We start from the raw sequence: 23,726 nt of genomic DNA on the forward strand, positions 1-23,726 counted from the left end.
TGAGTAATAGTAAGTCTTCCTTTATCCCAACCAAAGGCAAGATAAAAAGTTAAAAGGAATCCAGTGGGACAGAGACCATGATGACTAAAAGTAAAAGCATTTTATGGTATGTTACCAGTTATTTGAAATAAGTTACAAAGGTGAGTAAAAATAAGGAGGCAATGTGGTTAACAAGATGAAAAATAGTGCCTATAGAATCTACAGGAGCTTGTATGTGGCAATATTGTTACGTTTCCTTTTAATTTTTTTCAGAAACTCCAGAGGTCTGAGGTTTGCTGCAAAGAGAGCATGTTGGTTTTTAGGGAGGGAGCAGTGATTAAGAAGCGTCAGGAATGGGACCTCAGAATTGGGAGAAATGAGCATCTACCATATTGTCTGTTCCTGTCTATCATTTTCATTCACTGTTCTGATTGGATGCATGACTTCTTTTAATAGCCACTTTTTCCATCCCTGTTTTCCTTCATTTTAGCACAGATTCTAATCTCTAATATATTGTTAAATAAATAGCCTCCTTATTTTTATCACCTTTTTAACATGAACTGAGGGGAGTGGGGTCAGAGTAGCAAAGAGACTTCCTTCCATTTCAGAAGGCTGCGGATGAAGTAGTTGAGATCCCCAATGACAGTAGCTGTTAAACTATAAGATGAGAAAGCAGGAAGATTATGTACCTCCTGTCCAGCAGCCACTGGGGAGGAATATGGACTTCATGTTCCTTAAAGTCAACTATCCAAGATCAGTGTTCTCCAAGCTGTGGCCACAGCAATTCTTGCTGATAATTTGGTGAAAAGCTGACAGGTCACATGCTGCTTATTTCCAGCTATTCGGTTTCATTAAAAGAGGATGAAAACATACCTAACACTTGCTTTGTGTTTCTTTCCCCTGTATATAATTGCCGTTGTTCCCACAGGTAAGCTTTATGGTCATGAATTGCAGGAGATGATTAGGGAGGAGTATAAAAATATTATTTAACATGCATGGGTATAATCAGAAAGTCCAATGTGCAATTGGAGTTGCAGCTAGTAAGGCATGTGAAGGGGAACAAGAAGGGTTTCTACAGTTATGTTTGCAACAAGAAGGTAGTCGGGGAAAGTGTGAGTCCCTTAGGCCATGTCTACACACAGCCACACTGCCTTGCTGCTGCTGGCAGCATGATGCAAATGAGGGCTCTCAAAAATGCAAATGGATGCTCATTTGCATAGTCCTATGAGATTGCCCTGCTGGTAGAAAACAAGCTGTGTAGGCGTGGTTCTGTTGTCAAAAACCCCCTTTGTCAGCAGCCACTTATCCCTGGAAAAAATCAGGGATAAGGAGGTGCTGACAAAGGGGGTTTTTGCCAACAGAACCACGTCTACACAGCTTGTTTTCTGCTGGCAGGACGATCTCACTGGACTATACGAATTGGCCATATGAATATGAAAATGAGCATATGTTTGCATTTTCAAGAGCCCTCATTTGCATCTTGCTGCTGGCAGCAGGGCTCCATATAGACATGGGTATACTGTACTGGGGAGACAATCTAGTGGCAGGTAATGTGGAAAAAGCTGAAGTTGTCAATGCTTTTTTTGCATCGGTCTTTATAGAAAAGGTCAGCTCTCAGACTGCTGCCTGGTACAGCCCAGTAAGGGGAGGTGGTGAGTCTTACTGACCAAACTATTTGCCTTTTACGATGAGATAACTGGGTCTGTGGATGTGGAAAAAGCAGGAGATGTGCTATACCTTGACTTTAGCAAAGCTTTTAATATGGTCTCTCATGGTACTCTTGCCAGTAAGTTAAGGTAATATGGCTTGGCTGAATGGACTATAAGGCGCATAGAAAGCTGGCTGGATTGTCAGGCTCAATGGATAGTGATTATTGGCTGTAAGTCTAGTTGGCCTCTGGTATCACGGTCTGTCGTGAGGCTGGTTTTGTTCAACATCTTCATGTTGAGGGGATGGATTGCACCCTCAGCAAGTTTGCAGATGATCCTAAACTAGGGGAAGAGGTAGATAAGCTGGAGAGTAGGGATAGCGTCCAGAGTGATCTAGACAAATTGGAACGTTAAGCCAAGAGAAATCTGATGAGGTTCAACAAGGACAAAGTGCAGAGTCCTGCTTTAAGAACATAAGAATCCCATGCCTTGCTACAGGCTGGGGACAAAGTGGCTAAGCCAAAGTTCTGCAGAAGAAGATGTGGGGACTACAGTGGATGAGAACCTGAATGTGAGTCAGCGGTGTTCCCTTATTGCCAAGAAAGCTAATAGCAAATTGGGCTGCATTAGCAGGAGTATTTACCAGCACATCAAGGGAAGTGATTGTTCCCCGCTATTAAGCACTAGTGAGGTTGCATTTGGAGTATTGCCAGTGTGACTGTGAGTGGAAGAAGACTGTTTTTTTTTAAAAGTTTGGGAACCTCTGACATAGTGGCAGCAGTCTGCTGGGAGGTGCCACCTTTCTCAGAGAAAATACAGGAATCCCAGTACATTCCCCCATTGCAGCAATTTGGAAGTGAAAACTGGACCTCTCATCTGAGCAGTGGGTGTCACCAAGTTTTATGCTGCTGATTAATAGATGTGTAAGTAGATTTTTGTAAATCAGCAGTCTTCACCCCAGTGCTTAATAGGTCAGTTTTAAGGGTATCTTAAGGTTGACCTTTGTACTCCCAGTTTCACCAGGACTACTGCCCAAAATCTATTTATCAGTGTCAGCTTATGAAAATGCAGATGGCAGCGTTATTAAAATCAATTCTGTTAGCCTCCACAAATATCCCAGAATGCCCCTTAAGTGTCCTTTCTGGTCGTCGCCTCACCTCTGCTGCTCTCCAGGTGAGCAGGAAGTAGGTGGTCATCAGTCCGGGAATTTTTGAATTCATTTCCTTTCCTTTGTGGCCAGTGTGGTGAGCAGACTACCTACCAACCATGAGTTCACAGGGTCACGAAAGAGGCCAGCATGGCGCCATCAGGAGATCCAGGATCTCGTTTCTGTGTTGGGGATAATCTTTGCAGAGTAAACTGCGAACCAGGAGAAGAAATGTGCACATTTGTGGGAAGATTTCCCAGGACACACTGGAGAAATGCAACACAAGTATGCCCAGCAATGGCTGGTGAAAATCACCACCACCATGACATGGCTGGCAGGCTATGCGGACCCTGCTTCCAGACAGCAGCATGGCCTTCCCAAGCTGCCATGCTGCTGGTGTGCTAGCTCCCTCCCTGCAGCATGTGGCTAGCCCCTGCCCCTCATGGCACGTAGCTGCTGGGTTGTGCGGATCATGCTTCCAGACAGCACTTTGTCCTGTCCTGTCCTGTCCTGTGTGGGGTTTCAGCACTTGAGAGGTCTTACCCTTTTGGTTCCCTCCAAGGGCTAACAAGCAATACTAGTCACCATTGCTGAGCTGAAAAGAAGATATTCCCTGGAGCATTTAACAATGTACATTTTACAGGGCTGCCACTCCCAAGCTGCCATGCGGCTGGTGGGCTAGTCCCTATTCCCCCACCAAGTGGCTGCCAGGGTGTGTGAACTGTGCTTCCAGACAGCATTATGGCCTGTCCAGCATGTGGTTCCATTGCTTGAGAGGGCTTTTTTCCCTGCATAGGACTTACAGGAGTGGAGAAACTTGTTTTGTGCTCTGTAGGTTTTACAGGGGTGGCCCTCCCTCCCCCGCCCCGGAAGGCACCATGCATCTCTTACATGTTTAAGTGGTCCCTACTGGAACTGTGCTTCAGGACATCTTCTTCTGCCCTGTTCTGCATTGGATATTTTCTAAAGATTGTTGTCTTCTGTCCCTTTTTAAAAAGGAACCCTAACCCAACAGGTTCTTTGGTTAAAGACAGTTTCCTGTGCTCTCCCCGCAGGGCCACATTTCCTTTCCAAAGCATGTGGCTTGGAGGGGGGACGATATCCTATGAAGGAATGGAGCTTGTGGGCTCTCTTCCTTCCATCTCTCACATAGGCAGTTCTAGGGGTTCTTTACCAGACAGGACAAGGGAATCTCTGCTCCTCACAGGGTAAATAATTCCTGAGTGGGGCCAACAGACAGCAGTCCCAGGGGTTCATCTTTCTTCAACTCTTCTATCGTCTAATATTTCCTTAACTTTTCCTTCTCTTTAGTCGTGGATTCATGCATCTTGGTGGTTGAGCCACTACTACTTCTGATGGGGTAATGGCGCCTTCCAACACTCTAACCAGTGCTCTCTACCACTTGACACCAGTGCACTCCCCAAGCAGGAAGAGAACACACGTCATTGTATTGTCTTTCTTTGTAAAGATAGTGGTCCATGTGGTCACTCCAGACAATTCCATTGGCATCTACACCAGCTGCAAGTGGCACTTGGGTATCATGGGCTTCACCGGGGAAGAGACTCTTGGACCACAAGTTGTCCCCTTAATTTACTTGAAGTAATGACAGTACGTGAGCCACTACTGTGCTAGGGGCAGATTGGCACATCAGTAGCCAGCTCTGATGGTGGCAGTCGTCAAAGCATACTGCTGCAGGGAAAGGATTCAGAAAAATGGTCATTTGTTTTCAGTGGTGGTGGGGAGTGAGACCAATGCACTCTGGATGGTGACATCACACACCCACAACCACTTGCAGTGACTTTTTCCCCACAAGCCAGTGTCTGTGCACAAGATGAGAATCAACAGCTTGAGGTTTGCAAATGATATAGTTATTGTTGAAGAAGATGAAGAGATGCTAGCGAGAACTGTGCAGGTGCTGAACGAGAAAGGGAAGCAGTATGGACTGATTATGAACCCTGATAAAACAAAAACAATGGTATTTTGAGATCAGAAAACAGGAAGGAAAATCAGTTTAGACAGGATCAAACTAGAGAACGTACAGAAGTTCATGTATCTGGGAAGCAACATAACATGATCTAGACTGTAAGAAGGAAATAGCGACTAGAATAGCGAAAGCAAGAGCGAGTATGAAGGTAATGGATAAGATCTAGAAAAGCAAAGTGATTAGTGTAGGAATAAAGCTGAGCACCTTGAAAATGTGTATTTAGCAGCATGTTGTATGGATGTGAGACATGGGTGATAATGAAAGATTCTAAGAGAAGGATATTGGCATTCGAGATGGATGTGTCTACACTTGCATTCCTCTTTCGGAAGAGGTATGCAAATGAGGGAAATTGAAAATACAAATGAGGTGCATAGTTGGCACCTCATTTGCATATTCTTATTTTGAAAGCGCTTCTTTAGAAAGAAGAAAACCAGTGTAGATGCTGCTCTTTTGAAAGTAAACCCCATCTTTGATAGACTCCTTCTTCCCTTTATTTAATGGGAAGAAGGATTCTTTTGAAGATGGGGTTTACTTTTGAAAAAGCAGCACCTACACTGGTTTTCTTCTTTTGAAAGAAGCTCTTTCAAAATAAGAATATGCAGATAAGGTGCCAAATATGTAAATATTCACCTCATTTGTATTTTCAGTTTCCCTCATTTGCATACGTCTTTCGAAAGAGGAATACAAGTGTAGATGCACCCGATGAGTTGTTATAGAAAGATCCTGAGAACAGGATGGACGCAGAAGGTCACCAATGAGGAATTATGTAGGATGATACAGCTGAAAGAGAGCCTATTGCAGAAGAGAACAAGAAGTCTTGTGGCACCTTACAGACTAACAGGTATTTTGGAGCAAAAGCTTTTGTGGGCAAAGACCCACTTCACCAGATGCATGAGTGGGGGGGGTGGTTTCAGAGGGGTATTTAAAGAATGGGGTCCCAGAAAAAGGGAGGGCCAGAGCTGACAAGGTCTATTTAGCAAGGTGGAAATGGCCCATTGTCAATAGTAGGTATCAAAAGAGGGAAAAAACAAGTCAGATCAGACAGGGGGATATGAGCCACAATTGTTGATACCTACTACTGATAATGGGCCATTTCCACCTTGCTGAATAGACTTTGTCAGCTCTGGCCCTCCCTTTCCCTTTCCCCCCTCTTCCACTCATGCATCTGATGAAGCAGGTCTTTGCCCACGAAAGCTTATGCTCCAAAATACCTGTTAGTCTATAAGGTGCCACAAGACTTCTTGTTCTCGAAGCTACAGACTAACACGGCTACCTCTGATACTACTGCAGAAGGTTATACAACGGAAGTTACAGCTGTTTGGGCATATCTGCAGAATGAACGACGAACGAACAATCAAGACCCTGGTATTCGGCTTAATGGACGATTCGAATAGGAGAGGCAGACCCCATAGAGAATGGGTAGATGATATAGGAGATTGGGGTGGAGCTAGTCTACAGCAACTAAGCCACTACTCACCAGACAGGGAAAGATGGAAGGAAATAGCGAGGGAGGCATTGGACACCAACGGGCGCTGAGCCCATGGGGGTTGATGATGACTGGCACAGAAATCCAAAATGCAACAGGGCTACAGGAACAGTGGGATAGGTGCCCACAATGCACTGCTGCTGAGCGAGGCAATTTAGTGGGGACACACGAAGTCAGTTTCGTGAGCAGGTGCAGATACTCAACTTTGACTTTATAAAATCTAGTGTTACAAAGTTGACTTTAACAAATTTGACCTTTTTCCCCAAATGTAGACATATCATAGGTCTCTGCATATAGATTGGAAGGGAGGGAAAGATTGGGGACATGGTGTAAGAACATTATCCTGCCCTGCAGTAACAGAATTAGCTATGATGACAATGTTTTATTTATAGTTACATTTCAATAAGCAAAAGCTCTTTGTCACCTGCTCCTTAAATTGTTTTGCTGGTATTTATTGGACTGAGATGGATATAATTGGTTTTCCTGAGCAGAGATGGGCATGTAGCCAGCTTTCAGTACTTCAAGTGGATCAGGACTAGGAGCATATCCTTAATTACATGTGATATGTCACTAGTAAAGATGAGCACAAAAGGGAGAAGATATCTGTTGGCAAGGGTAAAGAGGCGATTATTTTTAATGCCATTTGATTATTAGATGTTAATATTTGCATTCTTATTACTGAATAAAATTAACTTGTTTTTACTTTTTTAAAAAACATAAGTTAAGGTGGTATTGAAATTACTAAGGTTTGTTTTTATTGACTTGCCATTTTTATTTTAGAAATACAACACATGCAAAGGGGCCCCAATTCTGACTGCGACTACTAGGCACTACTCCCTGTATAGATAACAATGACATAGGGTCCAATTCTGCAAACTCTACCAGGCATGACCTATTACTCTTGATGGCATGGGGAGCACCAAGAGCATTCCACACTCTCCAGGCATGGTTAGAAGCAAGAAGGTCCATAACTTTTAAGGGTCAAGGTTTCCAAATTTTGCAGTTTTCTTGTCAGTTTCATGATATTTTCCTTTAAACACTGGCTCCTGTGTCATCTGAATACATGAGGATCTCAGCTTTCATTATTTAAAAATAGTTTGTAGTACTCCTGGTTGAAGACAAAAGCCTAAAAATGTGACTTGAGTGTGTCCTAAAGATTCAAAAAAACAGAATACAAATAAAAACAGCCACTATTTTTAAACTGTCTTTAAATCATCAGAATCTCATGTTTTTTTTAACTCTTGAGGTTGATGATACTGAATCCCTCAAACATAAAAGCAGGTTGCTCAGCAGACTGAGTAATTTTAATTACTGCTATGTAGTCGTTCTAATTAGTTTGTAACTACTACATATTTTTCTTTGTTAATTACTTCAGTAAGGAAATTGTGTGTTCTGATTTCCACCACCTTGCTGGCCTCCAGCATTATAATTAGCTTATTTTGTCCATTTTAAGGCCATAAATGGAAGCAGGGAATGTGGTCGAAGGAAGAAATCGACATTTTGATGAGTAACATTGAACGTTATTTAAAGGTAGGATTTACAGTACATTACTCTGCTAGTTTGGTGTTTATGCCATTTCTCTTGTATCCGCTTGGTAACTAACTTTTCTGTGTAACTTTCATAGACTATGCAAATAAGCTTATTGTGATTGTTTTGTAGTAGAACTGATACTGTCTGTCTGAAATGCACAGATGTTTCTAATGCATATAAAAATCAGCAAATATAATTTTTATTATAATCAGATTTTCATAGCACTTCCAGTTTGCATGTTCAGAATAATTGGTTGTGAAATTTTACATCAATGTGCTCAAGTGGTGTGAGCTCCCTTTGAGCATGTGTAATGCCCATGGAAATCATGGGCCTCATCAAGAGAGAATCTATACCTACAGAAGGGTCTAGATCCAGTCTTTGCTAGGGCATGTGCAAATACCTCTAGGCATTCTTTTCTAATACTATCATCTACCTGCGCAGCTATTAAAACTTCTAATCACAAAATTGTGTACATATATCTGCCTTTTTTAACTTTGGTCAAATTAAAATCACAATTCCTTTCTGGATTAACATTGAAATGGTTTTTAAAATGTAATTTACCATATTTTATCCCCATTATGTAAGTTTGTTTGCTTTTTCATTTCACTCAACTTTGGACAATTAAACTAAATTATTCAGTTTTGTTTTGTTTTTTTCTTTTATAGGCAAGTTCACTTTCTTGTATTCATGTGGTATCACACTTAAGTTTTGTTTGGGTTTTCATCTATGTAAATAAATATTTTCTCTTACAATGCGTTGTCCAAACTACAGCCCATGGGTCATACATGGCCCATCAGAGCATTTCATAAGACCTGCTTCAACACAATACATTAATGATTTGACCAACATTTTATCTTCATGTTTACATCATTCTATACGAGTGTGTAAATAGGTTGTTTCCATCCATGTAGTATTATCTGTCTAAATACATACAAAACAAACTGAACTGAAAATGTAAATAAATACAGATGACTTTAAATCTTACTAAATACATAGAATTTGTTTCACCCGTTCAAGGTTGTGGTTAGGTCAGTGTTCCCTCTAATTTTTTCTACCCAAGTGAGAAATAAATTTTGTTCTTCGAGTGGTCCCCATGGGTGCTCCACAATAGGTGTCGGGTTCGCCCGGCGCCGCAGATCGGAAATCTTCTAGCAGTTTTTCCTGGATCGTGCATGCGCCGGCGCGCGCCGCCCCCCTGCGTGCCCCCGGTCGTGTGCACGATCTAGTCCCCGCCAGTTCCTTCTCAACCGCCATCGGCTGCAGACGGAATCCACTCAGGCTAAGGCCAGAGTCAGATTACTTAGTGGTTTTTTTCCACATGTAATTTGTTGTTTTTCGGTTATTAAACAAAAAAAAAAAAAAAAAAGAGAAAGCAAAGACGAAGAGAATACCAGCAAAAAAAAAAAAAAAAGGGGGAAAAAGAGAGGAGCGGAGAAGAAAAGAGCGGACATGAAGGCCATTAGGCCGCCCGCTGCCACAGGCTGGTGATCACTCTTTGGGGTGGAAAGGCACGGATTAAGTGCTAAGTACCCTCTTAACAATAAAGGACTCACCACAATGGCTTCTTCAGGTTTTACACAGCGCGAGTCATGCCGTGAAGCTATGCTGGCCTCCGTGGGGCATAGCGAAGGCATCCAACGCCTGGGGGAATTACAGGCTACCCGGCTGCATTCTCACTGTGCTCTGACCCCCTCAGTGCAGAAACGGAGGGAACTCTCCCTGGCTTGATCCTTGCCGTGCATCTGCAGCGAGCAGGACAAGCAGAGCACACAGCTACCAGCCACATACTCAGGCGGCGGCACCATCACAGGCGGCACAGACCCCCGCGGCACCAGCAGTGCAGGGGTGCCAGGCATGGAGCCTGCAGGCACCGGAGGGGAATACCCACGCAGCACCGCAGCTGACAGTGCCGAGCGCGGCGCTAACAGTGGGGCCGAGATTCCCAGCAGGGGAGGGGGCGGTGCCGGCCCCGCAGCGGAGGGGCAAGGCAACATCAAAAACCCGGCACCGCAGTCCATCTCTGGACAGGGCTGCACTGTTGTTAGCACCAAGCCCTCCCCCTGTGATACACACGCCGCACTGAAGGCCTGTGTCTCCACCAGCCCATCCAGGGAAAAAAAAAAAAAAAAAAGCCTCCTTCTCCATTCCTCCAACCAATGTCACCATGGCTTGGGCCACCTTCACCATTTTCTGGGATTGGATCCCCTGGAGTACTATCACAAACCAGTTTCACCTCTATCGGTGTCGTCGCGGAGGTCTCGCTCTCCCAGACATCGGGGGTACACACCCCATGAGTGGTCCAGGTCTCCATCTCCAGACCCTTGCCCATGCTGCCATGGTCGTCCTTATCATGCTGGACTCAGACAAACCACAGGCCTGCACCCAGGGGCAGGCCCCCCCCCCAGCCGCTCAATACCCCCGTGGGCGCTCCCAATCGGGGACAGAAATGCAGTTGTCTCAAGGGGAGTTAATTTTAGAACCCCAAGACTTTCCTTCACAATCCTCCAGCGAACAAGTGTGTCATCGCCCACGGGAACCCGAGGGCTCGAGGGAGGTTTACCTTAGGGGTTCCTCCTCATCCTCCCCAGACGAGGCCATGGCCCCCGGGGATGTGTCTCCCCTGGATGACCTTAAACAGTTTCAGGAGCTGTTTTAAAGGGTGGCTTTCATGCAAGACATTCAAACGGCAGAGGTGCAGGAGAAACATCACAAACTCCTGAAAAATTTGAGACCCCCGGCTTCATCCAAAATTGCTATTCTGCTGGGTGAAGCCATTCTGGAGTCAGCCATTACTATATGGCAGACTCCGGCCTCTGTTAAGAACATAAGAACATAAGAATGGCCATACTGGGTCAGACCAAAGGTCCATCAAGCCCAGCATCCCATCTGCCGACGGCGGCCAATGCCAGGTGCCCCAGAGAAGGAGAACAGAAGACAAGTGATTTATCTCCTGCCATCCATCTCCTGCCCTTGTTATGAAGGCTAGGGCACCATACTTTATCCCTGGCTAATAGCCATTTATGGACCTGACCTGCAAAAATTTATCAAGCTCTTTTTTAAACCCTAATAGAGTCCTGGCCTTCACAGCCTCCTCGGGCAAGGAGTTCCACAGGTTGACTGTGCGCTGTGTGAAGAAAAATTTCCTTTTATTAGTTTTGAACCTACTACCCATCAATTTCATTTGGTGTCCCCTAGTTCTTGTATTATGGGAAAAGGTAAATAATTTTTCTATATTCACTTTCTCCACACCATTCATGATTTTATATACCTCTATCATATCGCCCCTCAATCGCCTTTTTTCCAAACTGTTCCGCCTACGAATGAGAGAGCGGATAAGAAATACTTCATCCTGGCAAAGGGCATGGAGTTCCTCTTCAGTCACCCACAACCAAATTCTTTGGTGGTCAGGTCGTCCCAGCAGAGGTCAAAGGCTTCTCAGTACAAATCGGGGGATCAGACAAAGATGCTAAGAAGCTAGAGCTGTTTGGCAGGAAGGTATATTCCTCTCCTATCCTGCGACTGAGAATGGCAAATTATGGGCACACCTAGCAAACCATAATTTTGATACTTACTCCGGGCTTACTCCCCTCATGGATTCACTTCCGGAAAACAAAAAGCCGGTGTTAAAGGTGATTGTACAAGAGGGCTACGCAGCATCACGGACGGGAGCCCAGATTGCCCTGGATGAGGCGGACACGGCGGCACGTTCAACGGCTACAGCAGTGGTCATGCATAGAGAATCCTGGCCCCAGACGTCGGGTATCTCAAGGGACCTACAGGTGAAGATCGTGGACCTTTCCTTTGATACACAAGAGCTGTTTGCAGACTCAACCGACTCGGTCCCTCACTCCAGTAAGGACTCGAGAGCTACACTTAGAACCTCGGACATTTATACTCCCCCATACAGGAGGGGAAAAATTTTATCCTCAGCAAAGACGCTACGCTTACAACCACAGCGTGCTCAATATCAACGGGGCTACGGCCAAGGGCGCTATCAATAGCGGCAACAGTACAGAACTCCTAGGCGACGTTCTCAACAAAGCCGTACGCCCTCAGGTCAGGCCTCAAAGGCAACAAGTTTGATGGCTATGTCAGGGGCTGCACTATCAATACCCTCGCTCAATGCCACTCTCATCTCATGTTCCATCATCGCCTCAGATCGTTCCACTCCCAATGGCAAAAGATCACCACAGACATATGGGTGCTGGAGATCATAGCCACGGGTTACGCGATCCCCTCCCAGTCGCTTCCACCGACGAAGCCTCCCACCAGGCCTCACCTCAGGGACGCTGCCACGAGGCGAGGCTCAAGCATAAGGTGACTCACCTTATGTTCATAAGGGCGGTGAAAAGAGTGCCGGAATAATTCCAGGGGAAGGTTTTTATTCACGCTACTTCCTACCAGAGAAGAAAACAGGACACTGGAGGCCCATCTTAGATCTTTGGGGCCTCAACCGTTACTTGCACAAGCAATGGTTTCGGATGATCCCAATTGCTTTGATACTCACAGCACTGGACGATGGAGACTGGGTTGCAGCACTCGACTTACGAGATGCTTACTTTCACATAACAATCCACCCAGCACACAGACGCTTCCTCCACTTCACGGTCGGCCAGGAGCGCTTCCAGCACAGGGTTCTTCCATTGGCCTCTCCTCCGCCCCCAGAGTCTTCACCAAAACCTTGGCAGTGGTGTCAGCCTACCTGCACAGACAGGGGGTGTTTATTTTTCCCAGATCTGGGTGACTGCCTGCTGAAAGGGGACCTCGAAGGCAGAGGTCTCACGCATGATACGCGTCACAGTGGACACGTTTCTTCACTGGGTCTAGTCATCAACCTCGCAAAGTCAAAGTCCGAACCCACACAACATATAGAGTTTATAGGGGCACACAGAAACTCTATCACAGCAAGGGTGTACCTACCTGACGCCCGCTTCCGCGCAATCAGTTTGCTGGTGAAAGTCATCACATACAGCCCCACGGTGCTGGTCTTAACGTGCCTACAGCTGCTGGGCCATATGGCGGCAGCGATGTTTGTGGTACAGAATGCCAGGTTGCACATGTCAAGCCTGTAGCATTGGCTGGTGAGCGTTTACAAACCAGCATCCCACATTGTCCACAGGGTGGTATTGCCCACAACAGAGGTGCGCAGATCCCTGGCGTGGTGGGAAAACCCCGAGAATCTGCTAGTGGGGGTGCCTTTTCACCAACCACAAATTTCTATTTTTCTTACCACCGAAGCCCTCCCACATGGGATGGGGAGCGCACATTGGCGACAAGGTAACGCAAGGGCTATGGTCCCCTGTGGAACAGGCACTGCACATACCCATACTGGAGCTCAGAGCAGTGTTCAACGCCTGCAAACATTTTCGAGATTACCTACCTGGCAAAGTAGTCGGGATTCAATACCGACAACACCTCCATTATGTTCTACATCAATCGACAAGGAGGAGCACGATCCCGTGCCCTGTGTGCGGAAGCACTCCGATCGTGGAATCGGTGCATCGCCAACAACATAACGTTGAAAGCCTCGCACTTGCCGGGCGGTCACAACGTGAATGCAGATCAGCCGAGCAGGCGCTGCGCAATCATGCATGAATGGCAGATCCTCTCCGATCTGCTACAGCACATTTTTCATACATGGGGGTTTCCCCAGATCGATTTGTTTGCCACCCAGTACAAAAAAAAAAAAAAAGTGTCCCCAGTACTGCTCCAGGCCAGGAGTGGGGCGGGGGTCCCTGGGGGACGCATTCATGTTTTCATGGAAGGGCTCCCTACTTTACACGTTTCCCCCGCAGCGCTTATCCACAAGGTCTTGCACATAGCCAGAAGGGAGAGAGCTCGCATGATACTCATAGCCCCGCTTGGGATAGGCAGCAATGTTTTCCCTTGCTTCTGCGCATGTCAGACCGCCCACCGCTCCCTCTGCCGGTGGCGCCGGACTTACTCACGCGGGCTCAAGGGTCCATAGTGTACCCGCACTCTCAGGGTCTGCACCTACAAGCATGGCTAATCCATGGCTCAGCTCCTTAAAGAGCACACGTACGGAGGGAGCACAACAAGTCCTGGAATGTAGCCGAAGGACCTCCACCAGGAGGACTTGCAAGCAGAGATGGACTCGATTCACAGCCTGGTGTTCCGCCAAGCAGTTAGCTCCCCTTGATGTCCCTATACCTGTAATACTAGAATACTTATTGGACCTCAAGAGAGGCGGGTTTTTCTCTATCCTCGCTAAAAGTCCACCTCGCCGCTATATCAACCTTTCGGCATACAGAGGAAGGGCCCATGGTATTTGCCCATCCTATCGTTACCAGGTCCTTGAAGGGGCTGGTAAACCTGCACCCCCCCCTCGGAAACCGCTTCCACCATCGTGGAATTTGGACTTGGTGCTCAGCACGCTATCGGGTCCACCTTTTGCACCATTAGCCGCAGTTCCCCTACGTCTCCTTACAATAAAAACAACCTTCCTCCTTGCAGCTACGTCAGCCCGCAAGGTGAATGAGCTCGCGGCAGTGATGGCAACGCCGCACTGCACAGTAGTCTCAAAGGAGGCGGTAACCTTAAGGCTGCACCAAGCCTTTGTTCCAAAAGTCTCTTCGGAGTCCAATCTTAACGACCTAATAGTTTTACCCTCGTTTTACCTGAAGCCTCACAGCTCTGGCAAGGAGGCACGCCTGCATCTCCTAGATGTGAGGAGGGCGTTGGCCTTCTACACAGACAGAACTAAGTCCTTCCGGAAACGGACAGGCTTCTAGTCTCTCTCGCTCCCGGGTCAAAGGGAGAAGGTCTCTCTTCACGAAGAATCTCAAAGCACATTGTGTCCTGTATAAAAACGTGCTTCGAGCTTCGAAAGACTCCTTTGCTGGCCCCGCCCAGGGCTCACTCCACCAGGGCGGTGGCGGCGTCAACAGCCTTCTTCAAGGGCATCGCATTAACAGACATCTGTAGAGCAGCGACCTGGTCATCATATGACACCTTCGCCAAGCATTATGCCCTGCCTCGGGTATTGCAAGAGGATACCCGTCTGTCGACAGCAGTCCTCTCGGGGGCAAGCTGCACATGAATTGATTACCCACCTCCTTACTTGGGTTACTGCTGGGTAGTCACCTATTGTGGAGCACCCACGGGGACCACTCGAAGAAGAAAGAGAAGTTACTCACCTGTAGTAACGATGGTTCTTCGAGATGTGCCCCCGTGGGTGCTCTACCACCCGCCCATCCTCCCCGCTTTGGATCTCTGTCTAGTGTTTTTCAGGAGCATCCGAGGCGGTTGGTCAAGGAACTGGCGGGGACCGGATCATGCACGCGGCCGGGGGCGCACAGGGGGGCGGTGTGCGCCGGCGCATGCGCGATCCAGGAGAAACTGCTAGAAGATTTCAGATCTGTGGCACCGGGCGAGCCCGACACCTATTGTGGAGCACCCACGGGGACACATCTCGAAGAACCGTCGTTACTACAGGTGAGTAACTTCTCTTTATGCACACCAAAGCATGTGAGAACGTGCTGTACCAGAAGCAGAACCTGCTGCTGTCTGTGGGTGCTCTACAAATTAGCTGGACAGCATCTGACTCCTGGGTGACTACCCAAGTGCTCACCTTACAGGGAACACTAGCTTAGGTTTATGTGGTTCTCCTGCGTAATCGAGTTGGGCATCACAACCATAAAATTACTTCACATCAGATTGTGAAACTTTTCTCCTTACAACACCCTTGTGCATGGACTAAACTGTCTGTTTAGATATATTTTGTATGATATTCTCAAAGTTGGCGTTGATTTTTTTGTTTTGTTTTGTGTTTTTGTACCACAATATATATATTTACTGGAGTTTTCAAACTTGGGTGAAAGTTAGGCACTTCTGCACATTTGAACCTCTGAATAAATGACCTGATTTTTCAGTGATATTCCGTTCCTATTTGGAGAAATATAGATTCAGATGCCTAGTTTAGAAATTTGGGTTTACATTTTTGACCTGTCGTTTTATGAAATATCACTCATGAATAATGTGCCATCTTGTTTTTAAACTACTGTGTGTCAAATTATAAATTTTTGTCTAAAAACTGTTTTTAAATTGTGATCTGTCTAGTCCCGTGGAATAAAAGATGCCACCGAAATTATCTTCGAGATGTCAAAAGATGAACGAAAAGATTTCTATAGGACCATAGCATGGGGTTTGAACCGGCCTCTCTTTGCAGTTTATAGAAGAGTTCTTCGCATGTATGATGACAGAAACCATGTTGGAAAGTATGAACCTGTAATGATGCATTGATTTGATTGGTATGATTAGGGTTGTGTGTTTTAGGGGGACAGTTGATTTTTTTTTAATTTTATACCCATTTTACCTAATGAAAATAATAATCTATGAGCAGTACAACCAAGATGGAGGGACAAGAGCAAACTAGAACAGTTGAAGCTTGAAAAGCATTGGATGAATTCCATCTAGTAAATAACTTTCTATAGCTATAATCATATGATTCAGCATTTATGTTGGCAGTAATTTGTGGGAATAAAAGTAAGAGAACACCAGATTTATTTGTGAATAAAACTTATATTCCTTTAAAATGACAGGTAAATAAGAAGCAAGACTAGATTCTTCTTCGAGTGTCCCCGTGGGTGCTCCACCATAGGTGACGGCTTGGCCGGCGCCGCAGATCGGATCTTCCAAGCAGTTTCTGCCGGACCGCGCATGCGCCGGTACGCGCCGCTCCCTGGCGCGCTCCTGGCCATGTGCGCGATCCGGTCCCCGCCAGTTCCTCTCAACCGCCGTCGGCTGCAGACGGAATCCGACTAGGCTAAAGCCACATAGCGTATTCAACGACTTTATTTGTTTTTCTCTTTAAAGTTTTTCAGTTCTTAGGATACCATAAGTAACCGGTTGTTATTTTGCAAAAAAAAAAAAACAAACAAGCTACGGAGGGACAGCTCAAGCCAGTCCCAGTAACCAGCGCCGGAGGCCGGGAGCTAGGGCCATCAGCCCTCCTGCGGAGGCAGGCCATCGGACGGGGAAACAGCACAAAGAAGTGCTAAGTACCCACAAGCAAACTCAAAGACTCACCAACAATGTCCGCCTCAGGCTTTAAAAAATGTGAGTCCTGCCGAGAGGCGATGCCAGTGTCCGATGGGCACAGTCTATGCATAAGGTGCCTGGGGGAGTCCCATGTGGCACAAAAATGCGCCTTCTGTGCAAAGTTAACGACCAGAGCACGGAGAGACAGGGAGATGAGAATTAAACTGCTGCTTCTTGACAAGGCCCTCCAGCCAGACGTGCCGGAGCGGCCGCAGCAGGAGGGACCCTCCGGGGCCCTTAGAAGGAAAGCTGCCTCCCTCACTCCATCTGCGCAAAAACGGAGGAAAGTTTCTCCAACCCGATCCCTGCCGGCAGTAACAGTGAGCGGGACGGGAGGAGCGAGCAGCCCCCAGCCGCAGCAACAGCTGATCGGCGGCGGCACGGAGAGCCACGTGGAAGCGGCTCAGCCTCCGATGATCAGCCAGCCGCCCCGCACCGCAGGCAGGGCGGCGGCTAAGCAAGCGCCGGTACCAGCGGCACCGCAGACAGCGGCACCGATCCCCGGGGAACCGGCGGTGCAGGGCGCGCAGGCACGTAGCCTGCAGGCGCACAAGGACTCCGCACGTGTGGCACCGCCCTCGAGCGTGCCTAGCACGGTGCCGACGGGGCCGGGATCCCCCGCCCATCAGGGGGCGGAGTTACCTCCTCAAGGGAGGGGGAAGGCTGCACACAAGAGGAGGCATTGCAGCCCCTCTCCAGACAGGGCTGTGGAGCTCTTCTCTCACAGCCCTCCGCTCATGTTGCAGACTCCAACCAGAAGGCAGGGGCCCCCCCTAGCCTACCCGGAGCCCCCTTCTCCTTTCCTGCAATCAGCCTCCCCATGGCTGGCACCCCCCTCGCCCTTCCTGGGATTTGAATCGCTGGACTATTATGCAAAATCGCTCTCTCCAGTGTCTCGACAATCCCCCTCTCCCAGACACACAGGGTACGTGCAAAGGGAATGGTCAAGGTCACCTTCCCAGGAACAGTGCCTATACTACCATGGTCGTCCCTTCCACGCGGGGCATGGACACCATCGGCAATCTACCAGGGGGAGATCCCCACATATTACCTCGTACCCCCGAGGGCAATCGCGATCGGGGACGGAGACTCAAGCATCCCAGGGGGGGCTGGCCGTGGACCCACGAGATTTTCCCTCGCAAACCTCCAGCGAGAGGGCGCACCATCACCATCAAGAACCGGAAGGGTCCAAAGAAATGTACCCCAGCGGTTCCTCGTTTTCCTCCCCGGATGAGGCCACGGCCTTAGGGGACGTCCATCCCAAGGACGATCTCAAACAGTTTCAGGAGCTGTTTAAGAGGGTAGCTTTCACGCAAGGCATCCAGACAGCACAAGTGCAAGAGAAACATCATAAGCTCCTTAAAAATTTGAGCTCCCCGGCCTCCTCCAGAGTAGCAATCCCGCTTGATGAAGCGATCTTGGAGTCCGCCACTACCATATGGCAGACCCCGGCAACTATTCCGCCTGTCCAAAAGAGAGCGGATAAGAAATACTTCGTGCCGGCGAAGGGCATGGAGTTCTTGTTTAGCCACCCCCAGCCAAACTCCTTGGTGGTGGAGTCCTCGCAGCAAAGATTAAAAACATCTCAATTTAAAACAGGGGGAATGGACAGAGATGCCAAGAAGCTAGAGCTGTTCGGCAGAAAGGTCTACTCCTCCTCCACTTTAACCTTGCGAATGGCAAATTATGCAGCGCACTTGGCGAACCATAATTTCGACAACTATGCCAGATTAACTTCCCTCATGGACTCGCTTCCAGAGGACAAAAAGCCGGTCCTCAAGGCCATAGTGCAAGAGGGCTACGCGGCTGCGAGGATGGAAGTTCAGATTGCTTTGGACGTTGCGGACACGGCAGCACGTTCCACAGCAACTGCAGTGGTGATGCGACGGGAGTCCTGGCTCCAGACCTCGGGCATACCGAGAGATCTGCAGGCGAAGATAATCGACCTTCCCTTCGACTTGCAGAAGCTGTTTGCTGAATCAACTGACTCGGTCCTTCATTCCAGTAAAGACTCAAGAGCCACACTCAGGACCCTGGGGATTTACACCCCTCCATACTCAAAGAAAAGGTACTACCCACAGCAAAGGCGGTACCAATACCAGCAACAGCGCCCCCAGTATCACAGGGGTTACGAGCAAGGGCGGCATCAGCAGCACCAGCAGTACAGAACCCCCAGGCGACGCTCACAACAGGGCCGTACGTCCTCGGGGCGGGGCCAAAGGCCACAAGTTTGACATACAAATCCAGGGCTGCGCCATCACCACCATTGCACAAGATCATCCGAAACGACTTTTTCACCATCGCCTCCGACCATTCTACGACCAGTGGCAAAGGATCACCACAGACAAATGGGTGCTGGAGATCATAGCCACGGGGTACGCCATCCCCTTCCAGTCGCTCCCGCCGCCGCGACCCCCGCCCAAGCCCCACCCCCAGGAGGCCTCCCATGTAGCCAGGCTCAGGCAGGAGGTGGCCCACCTAGAGTTCATAGGGGCGGTGGAAAAGGTGCCGGAGCAACTGCAAGGGAAAGGGTTCTACTCTCGGTATTTCCTGACGGAGAAAAAAACAGGAGGCTGGAGGCCCATCTTAGACCTTCGTGGCCTCAACAGGTATCTGCGCAAGCAACGTTTTCGGATGATCACTATTGCCTCCATCCTTACAGCACTGGACGATGGAGACTGGTTCGCAGCCCTCGATCTACAAGACGCGTACTTCCACATAACCATTCATCCGGCTCACCGACGTTTTCTCCGGTTCATGGTGGGCAACGAACACTTCCAATACAAGGTCCTGCCGTTTGGCCTTTCCTCGGCCCCCAGAGTCTTCACCAAGACCTTGGCAGTGGTGTCAGCCTACCTGCACAGACAGGGGGTGTTTATTTTCCCGTATCTGGACGACTGCCTGCTCAAAGGGACCTCGAAAAGGGAGGTTCTCCGCATGATACGCGTCACAGCAAACACGTTCTCCGCACTTGGCCTGGTTATCAATATGGCAAAATCAAAGATAGACCCCTCACAGGACATAGAGTTCATAGGGGCTCGCATAAACTCAGTCTCGGCGAGAGTATACCTTCCAGAGGCTCGCTTTCGAGCCATCGGTTCCCTCGTGCAGGTCATCACCTTCAGCCCTACGGTGCCGGTCTTGACGTGCTTGCAGCTGCTGGGCCACATGGCAGCGGCTACGTTTGTGGTACAGAACGCCAGGTTGCACATGCGCGGCATGCAACATTGGCTGGCAAGTGTATACAAGCCGGCAGTACACACCGTTCACAGGGTGGTGTCGCCCCCACCTGGGGTGCGCGAATCCCTGCAATGGTGGGTAAACCCCGGGAACTTGCTAACAGGGGTACCCTTCCATCAGCCGCAAATATCGGTTTTCCTCACTACGGATGCCTCTCTCATAGGGTGGGGAGCGCACATGGGCGAAGAGGTGGCTCAAGGACTGTGGTCACCCACGGAACAGTCTCTGCATATCAATGTTTTAGAGCTCAGAGCAGTGTTCAACGCCTGCAAACACTTTCGAGACCGTATACAAGGCAAAGTCGTCGGGATCAGTACAGACAATACCTCCACCATGTTTTACATAAACAGGCAAGGAGGAGCTCGATCCCGTACCTTATGCGCGGAAGCAATCCGCCTATGGAACTGGTGCATCGCCCACGATATAATCCTGAGAGCCTCCTACTTGCCGGGCACGCACAACGTGAAGGCAGACCAGTTGAGCAGACGTTTTGCGCTCACCCACGAGTGGCAGATCCGTCCCGATCTACTACGGCCTATTTTCCACGCATGGGGGTTTCCCCAAATAGATCTGTTTGCCACTCAGCACAACAAACAGTGCCCACGATTCTCCTCCAGAGCAGGGCTGGGCCGGGGGTCCCTGGGGGACGCGTTCGCGATCCTGTGGGGAGGCCCCCTGCTTTACGCGTTTCCCCCCGCAGTGCTGATCCACAAGGTTCTGCAAAAAGCCAGGAGAGACAAGGCTCGGATGATCCTGATAGTCCCAACATGGGATCGCCAACCATGGTTCCCCCTACTCCTGCGCCTGTCGGACCGCCCACCGATGCCTCTTCCGGTGGCGCCGGACCTGCTCACGCAAGCCCAGGGGTCCATAGTGCATCCGCACCCCCAAAGCCTGCGACTGCAAGCGTGGCTAATCCATGGCTCAGCTCCCTAGAGAGCACATGCACAGTGGAAGTACAGCAAGTCCTAGAAAGTAGCAGGAGGACTTCCACTAGGAAAACCTACAAACAAAAATGGACTCGCTTCATGGCTTGGTGTTCTACCAAGCAGCTGGCCCCCCTTTCGGTGCCTATACCTACAATTCTAGAGTATTTACTGGACCTCAAGAGAGCAGGACTCTCGCTATCCTCGTTAAAGGTCCACCTGGCCGCCATCTCGGCGTTCAGACATGAGGAGGGAGGGCACACGGTGTTCGCCCACCCTATGGTTACCAGGTTCCTCAAAGGGTTGGTAAACCTATACCCCCCTCGGAAACCGATTCCACCTTCGTGGAGCTTGGACCTGGTGCTTACCACACTCATGGGACCACCGTTCGAGCCCTTGGCCACGGTTCCCCTTCGCCTCCTTACAGTAAAGACGACCTTTCTTCTTGCAATTACGTCAGCCCGTCGGGTGAGCGAGCTTGCGGCAGTCATGGCAACGCCACCCTGCACTGTCTTTTCCAAGGAGGCGGTAACCATACGGCTGCATCCAGCCTTTGTTCCCAAAGTTTCTTCCGAGTTTCACATCAATGAACCTATTGTTCTACCCTCGTTCTATCCAAAGCCTCATAACTCCAGCGAAGAGGCGCGCCTACACCTCCTGGATGTGAGGAGGGCGCTAGCCTTCTACGTAGACAGGACCAAGTCCTTCCGAAAATCGGATAGACTCCTGGTCTCCCTCGCTCCCAAATCTAAAGGAGAAGGTCTCTCATCGCAGAGAATCTCAAAGCACATTGTATCCTGCATAAAAATGTGCTACGAGCTCAGAAAGACTCCTTTGTCGGCCACTCCCAGGGCTCATTCCACCAGGGCGGTGGCAGCATCAACAGCCTTTTTCAAGGGCGTTGCATTGAAAGACATTTGCAGAGCGGCGACCTGGTCATCCTACGACACGTTCGCCAAACATTACGCCCTTCACAGGGTATTCCAAGAGGATACCCGTCTCTCTGCAGCGGTCCTCTCGGGGACCAGCTGCACATAATCCGATTACCCACCACCTATCTGGGTTACTGCTGGGTAGTCACCTATGGTGGAGCACCCACGGGGACACTCGAAGAAGAAAGAGAAGTTACTCACCGTAGTAACGGTGGTTCTTCGAGATGTGTCCCCGTGGGTGCTCCACTTCCCGCCCATCCTCCCCGCTTCGGATCTCTGTTAGTGTTTTGCAGGGGCAACCGAGGCGGTTGGTCGAGGAACTGGCGGGGACCGGATCGCGCACATGGCCAGGAGCGCGCCAGGGAGCGGCGCGTACCGGCGCATGCGCGGTCCGGCAGAAACTGCTTGGAAGATCCGATCTGCGGCGCCGGCCAAGCCGTCACCTATGGTGGAGCACCCACGGGGACACATCTCGAAGAACCACCGTTACTACGGTGAGTAACTTCTCTGTCTGTAGCCATAGGATTTGTTAGGCTGAGGGAAAAAAGATGAAGTGCCACACTTTTTGGTTCTGTTGATATAAGTCTTGTCAGAACTTCAGTGATCTTCAGTGTAGTCTTTGTACATGCACAGAGATAAATTACTGGCCATGCAGTCCATTGTTGCTGTTCCATATTTCTGCTTCAGCCGTATTTTGTGAATATATGGAATTAATTTACTGTATATTGACAACACAAACAGTCATGCTTGTGTTGTATTTGATAATACTTATCACACATTTGATAACAAACACCATTTTAGTTTTCTAAGCATTGCTTTAACAATGGTTAACTATTCTCTGAACGCTCCATTTTAGCAAGTGGAGAAACAGAAGTGGAAGGCACCTTGCCAAAGGCCTCACAGAAGTCAATGATGAATCAGTTTTAGAACTCAGTAGTTCCTGGCTTCTGGTACTGAGCTCAGTCTATTAGAGCAGACTCTTTCTGTAAATAGAGGGAGGAAATTAAAAACGAACAAAAAATTGTTATAGCCAAACATGTTTTTTAATGTGTAGCATGTTTTCTGTTAATGCTTTTGGGCAGTCGTCATTTTAAATAATTGAAGAGTTTTCACACTGGAGAAAACTTGAAAGCAGAAAAAGTTCATAAGAAAAGCCATATCTCCTGTAGGTTAGTCCAGACAGTGTATGTTCATGTCTCATACCAGCAGTTGAATTCATTTTCTGGTGTCCTTTTCCAGAAAGTGGGATGTTCTCTTTGACCTAGGCTTTTACAGTAGTTTTAGATTTCTTTTTCTGGTGCTTTGTTTGCTTCCCTCCCCAAAGCTCCCTCTGAACAGTGTTTAGCCTATCATTGGTCCACTGTATGTTCAAGATGAAAACAACATCCCATTAGAGGCAAGGATTTGACAACCAGTTGTTTTTTATGCATCCTGTGCAAAGACCTTGGATTTATATAAGACTTTCTCTTTCCTTCCTAGTTGTTAGTTCCTTCCATTCCATAATTTTGTATATGATCTTGGAAAGGACTGATCCTGTGTCAGGATATGTTAGTACAGAGTTCCATTGATTCCAGTGGAATTTCGCATAGGTGCAGGCGTCTGCGTTGATGTAGCCTACTGTAGAATTGAAGCCTAATGCATCTGTGATAAGATTCAATATGAAATATTATCAGAATGTGGAGAGCATTATGATGTGAGTACAGAACTGAGAGCCAGGCTTTGAACTACTGAGTATTAATCTTGTCTCTGATGTGATGTAGAGGGCAATTCCTTTAATTGCCCTGCCTTCATTT

General features: G+C 48.4%; 1 protein-coding gene across 1 annotated transcript in view; it reads left to right on the top strand.

The window, feature by feature from the left end:
• Positions 1–23,726, top strand: part of DMTF1 (cyclin D binding myb like transcription factor 1) — an 88,427-nt gene that overhangs the window by 34,757 nt on the left and 29,944 nt on the right. Inside the window, exons 6-7 of the mRNA XM_075017543.1 lie at positions 7,699–7,775; positions 15,855–16,012. Coding sequence (XP_074873644.1) covers positions 7,699–7,775; positions 15,855–16,012 — 235 coding nt within the window. The remainder of the gene's footprint in view (positions 1–7,698; positions 7,776–15,854; positions 16,013–23,726) is intronic.

Source organism: Carettochelys insculpta, chromosome 1, assembly GCF_033958435.1.
Source record: "Carettochelys insculpta isolate YL-2023 chromosome 1, ASM3395843v1, whole genome shotgun sequence".
NCBI lineage: Eukaryota > Metazoa > Chordata > Testudines > Carettochelyidae > Carettochelys > Carettochelys insculpta.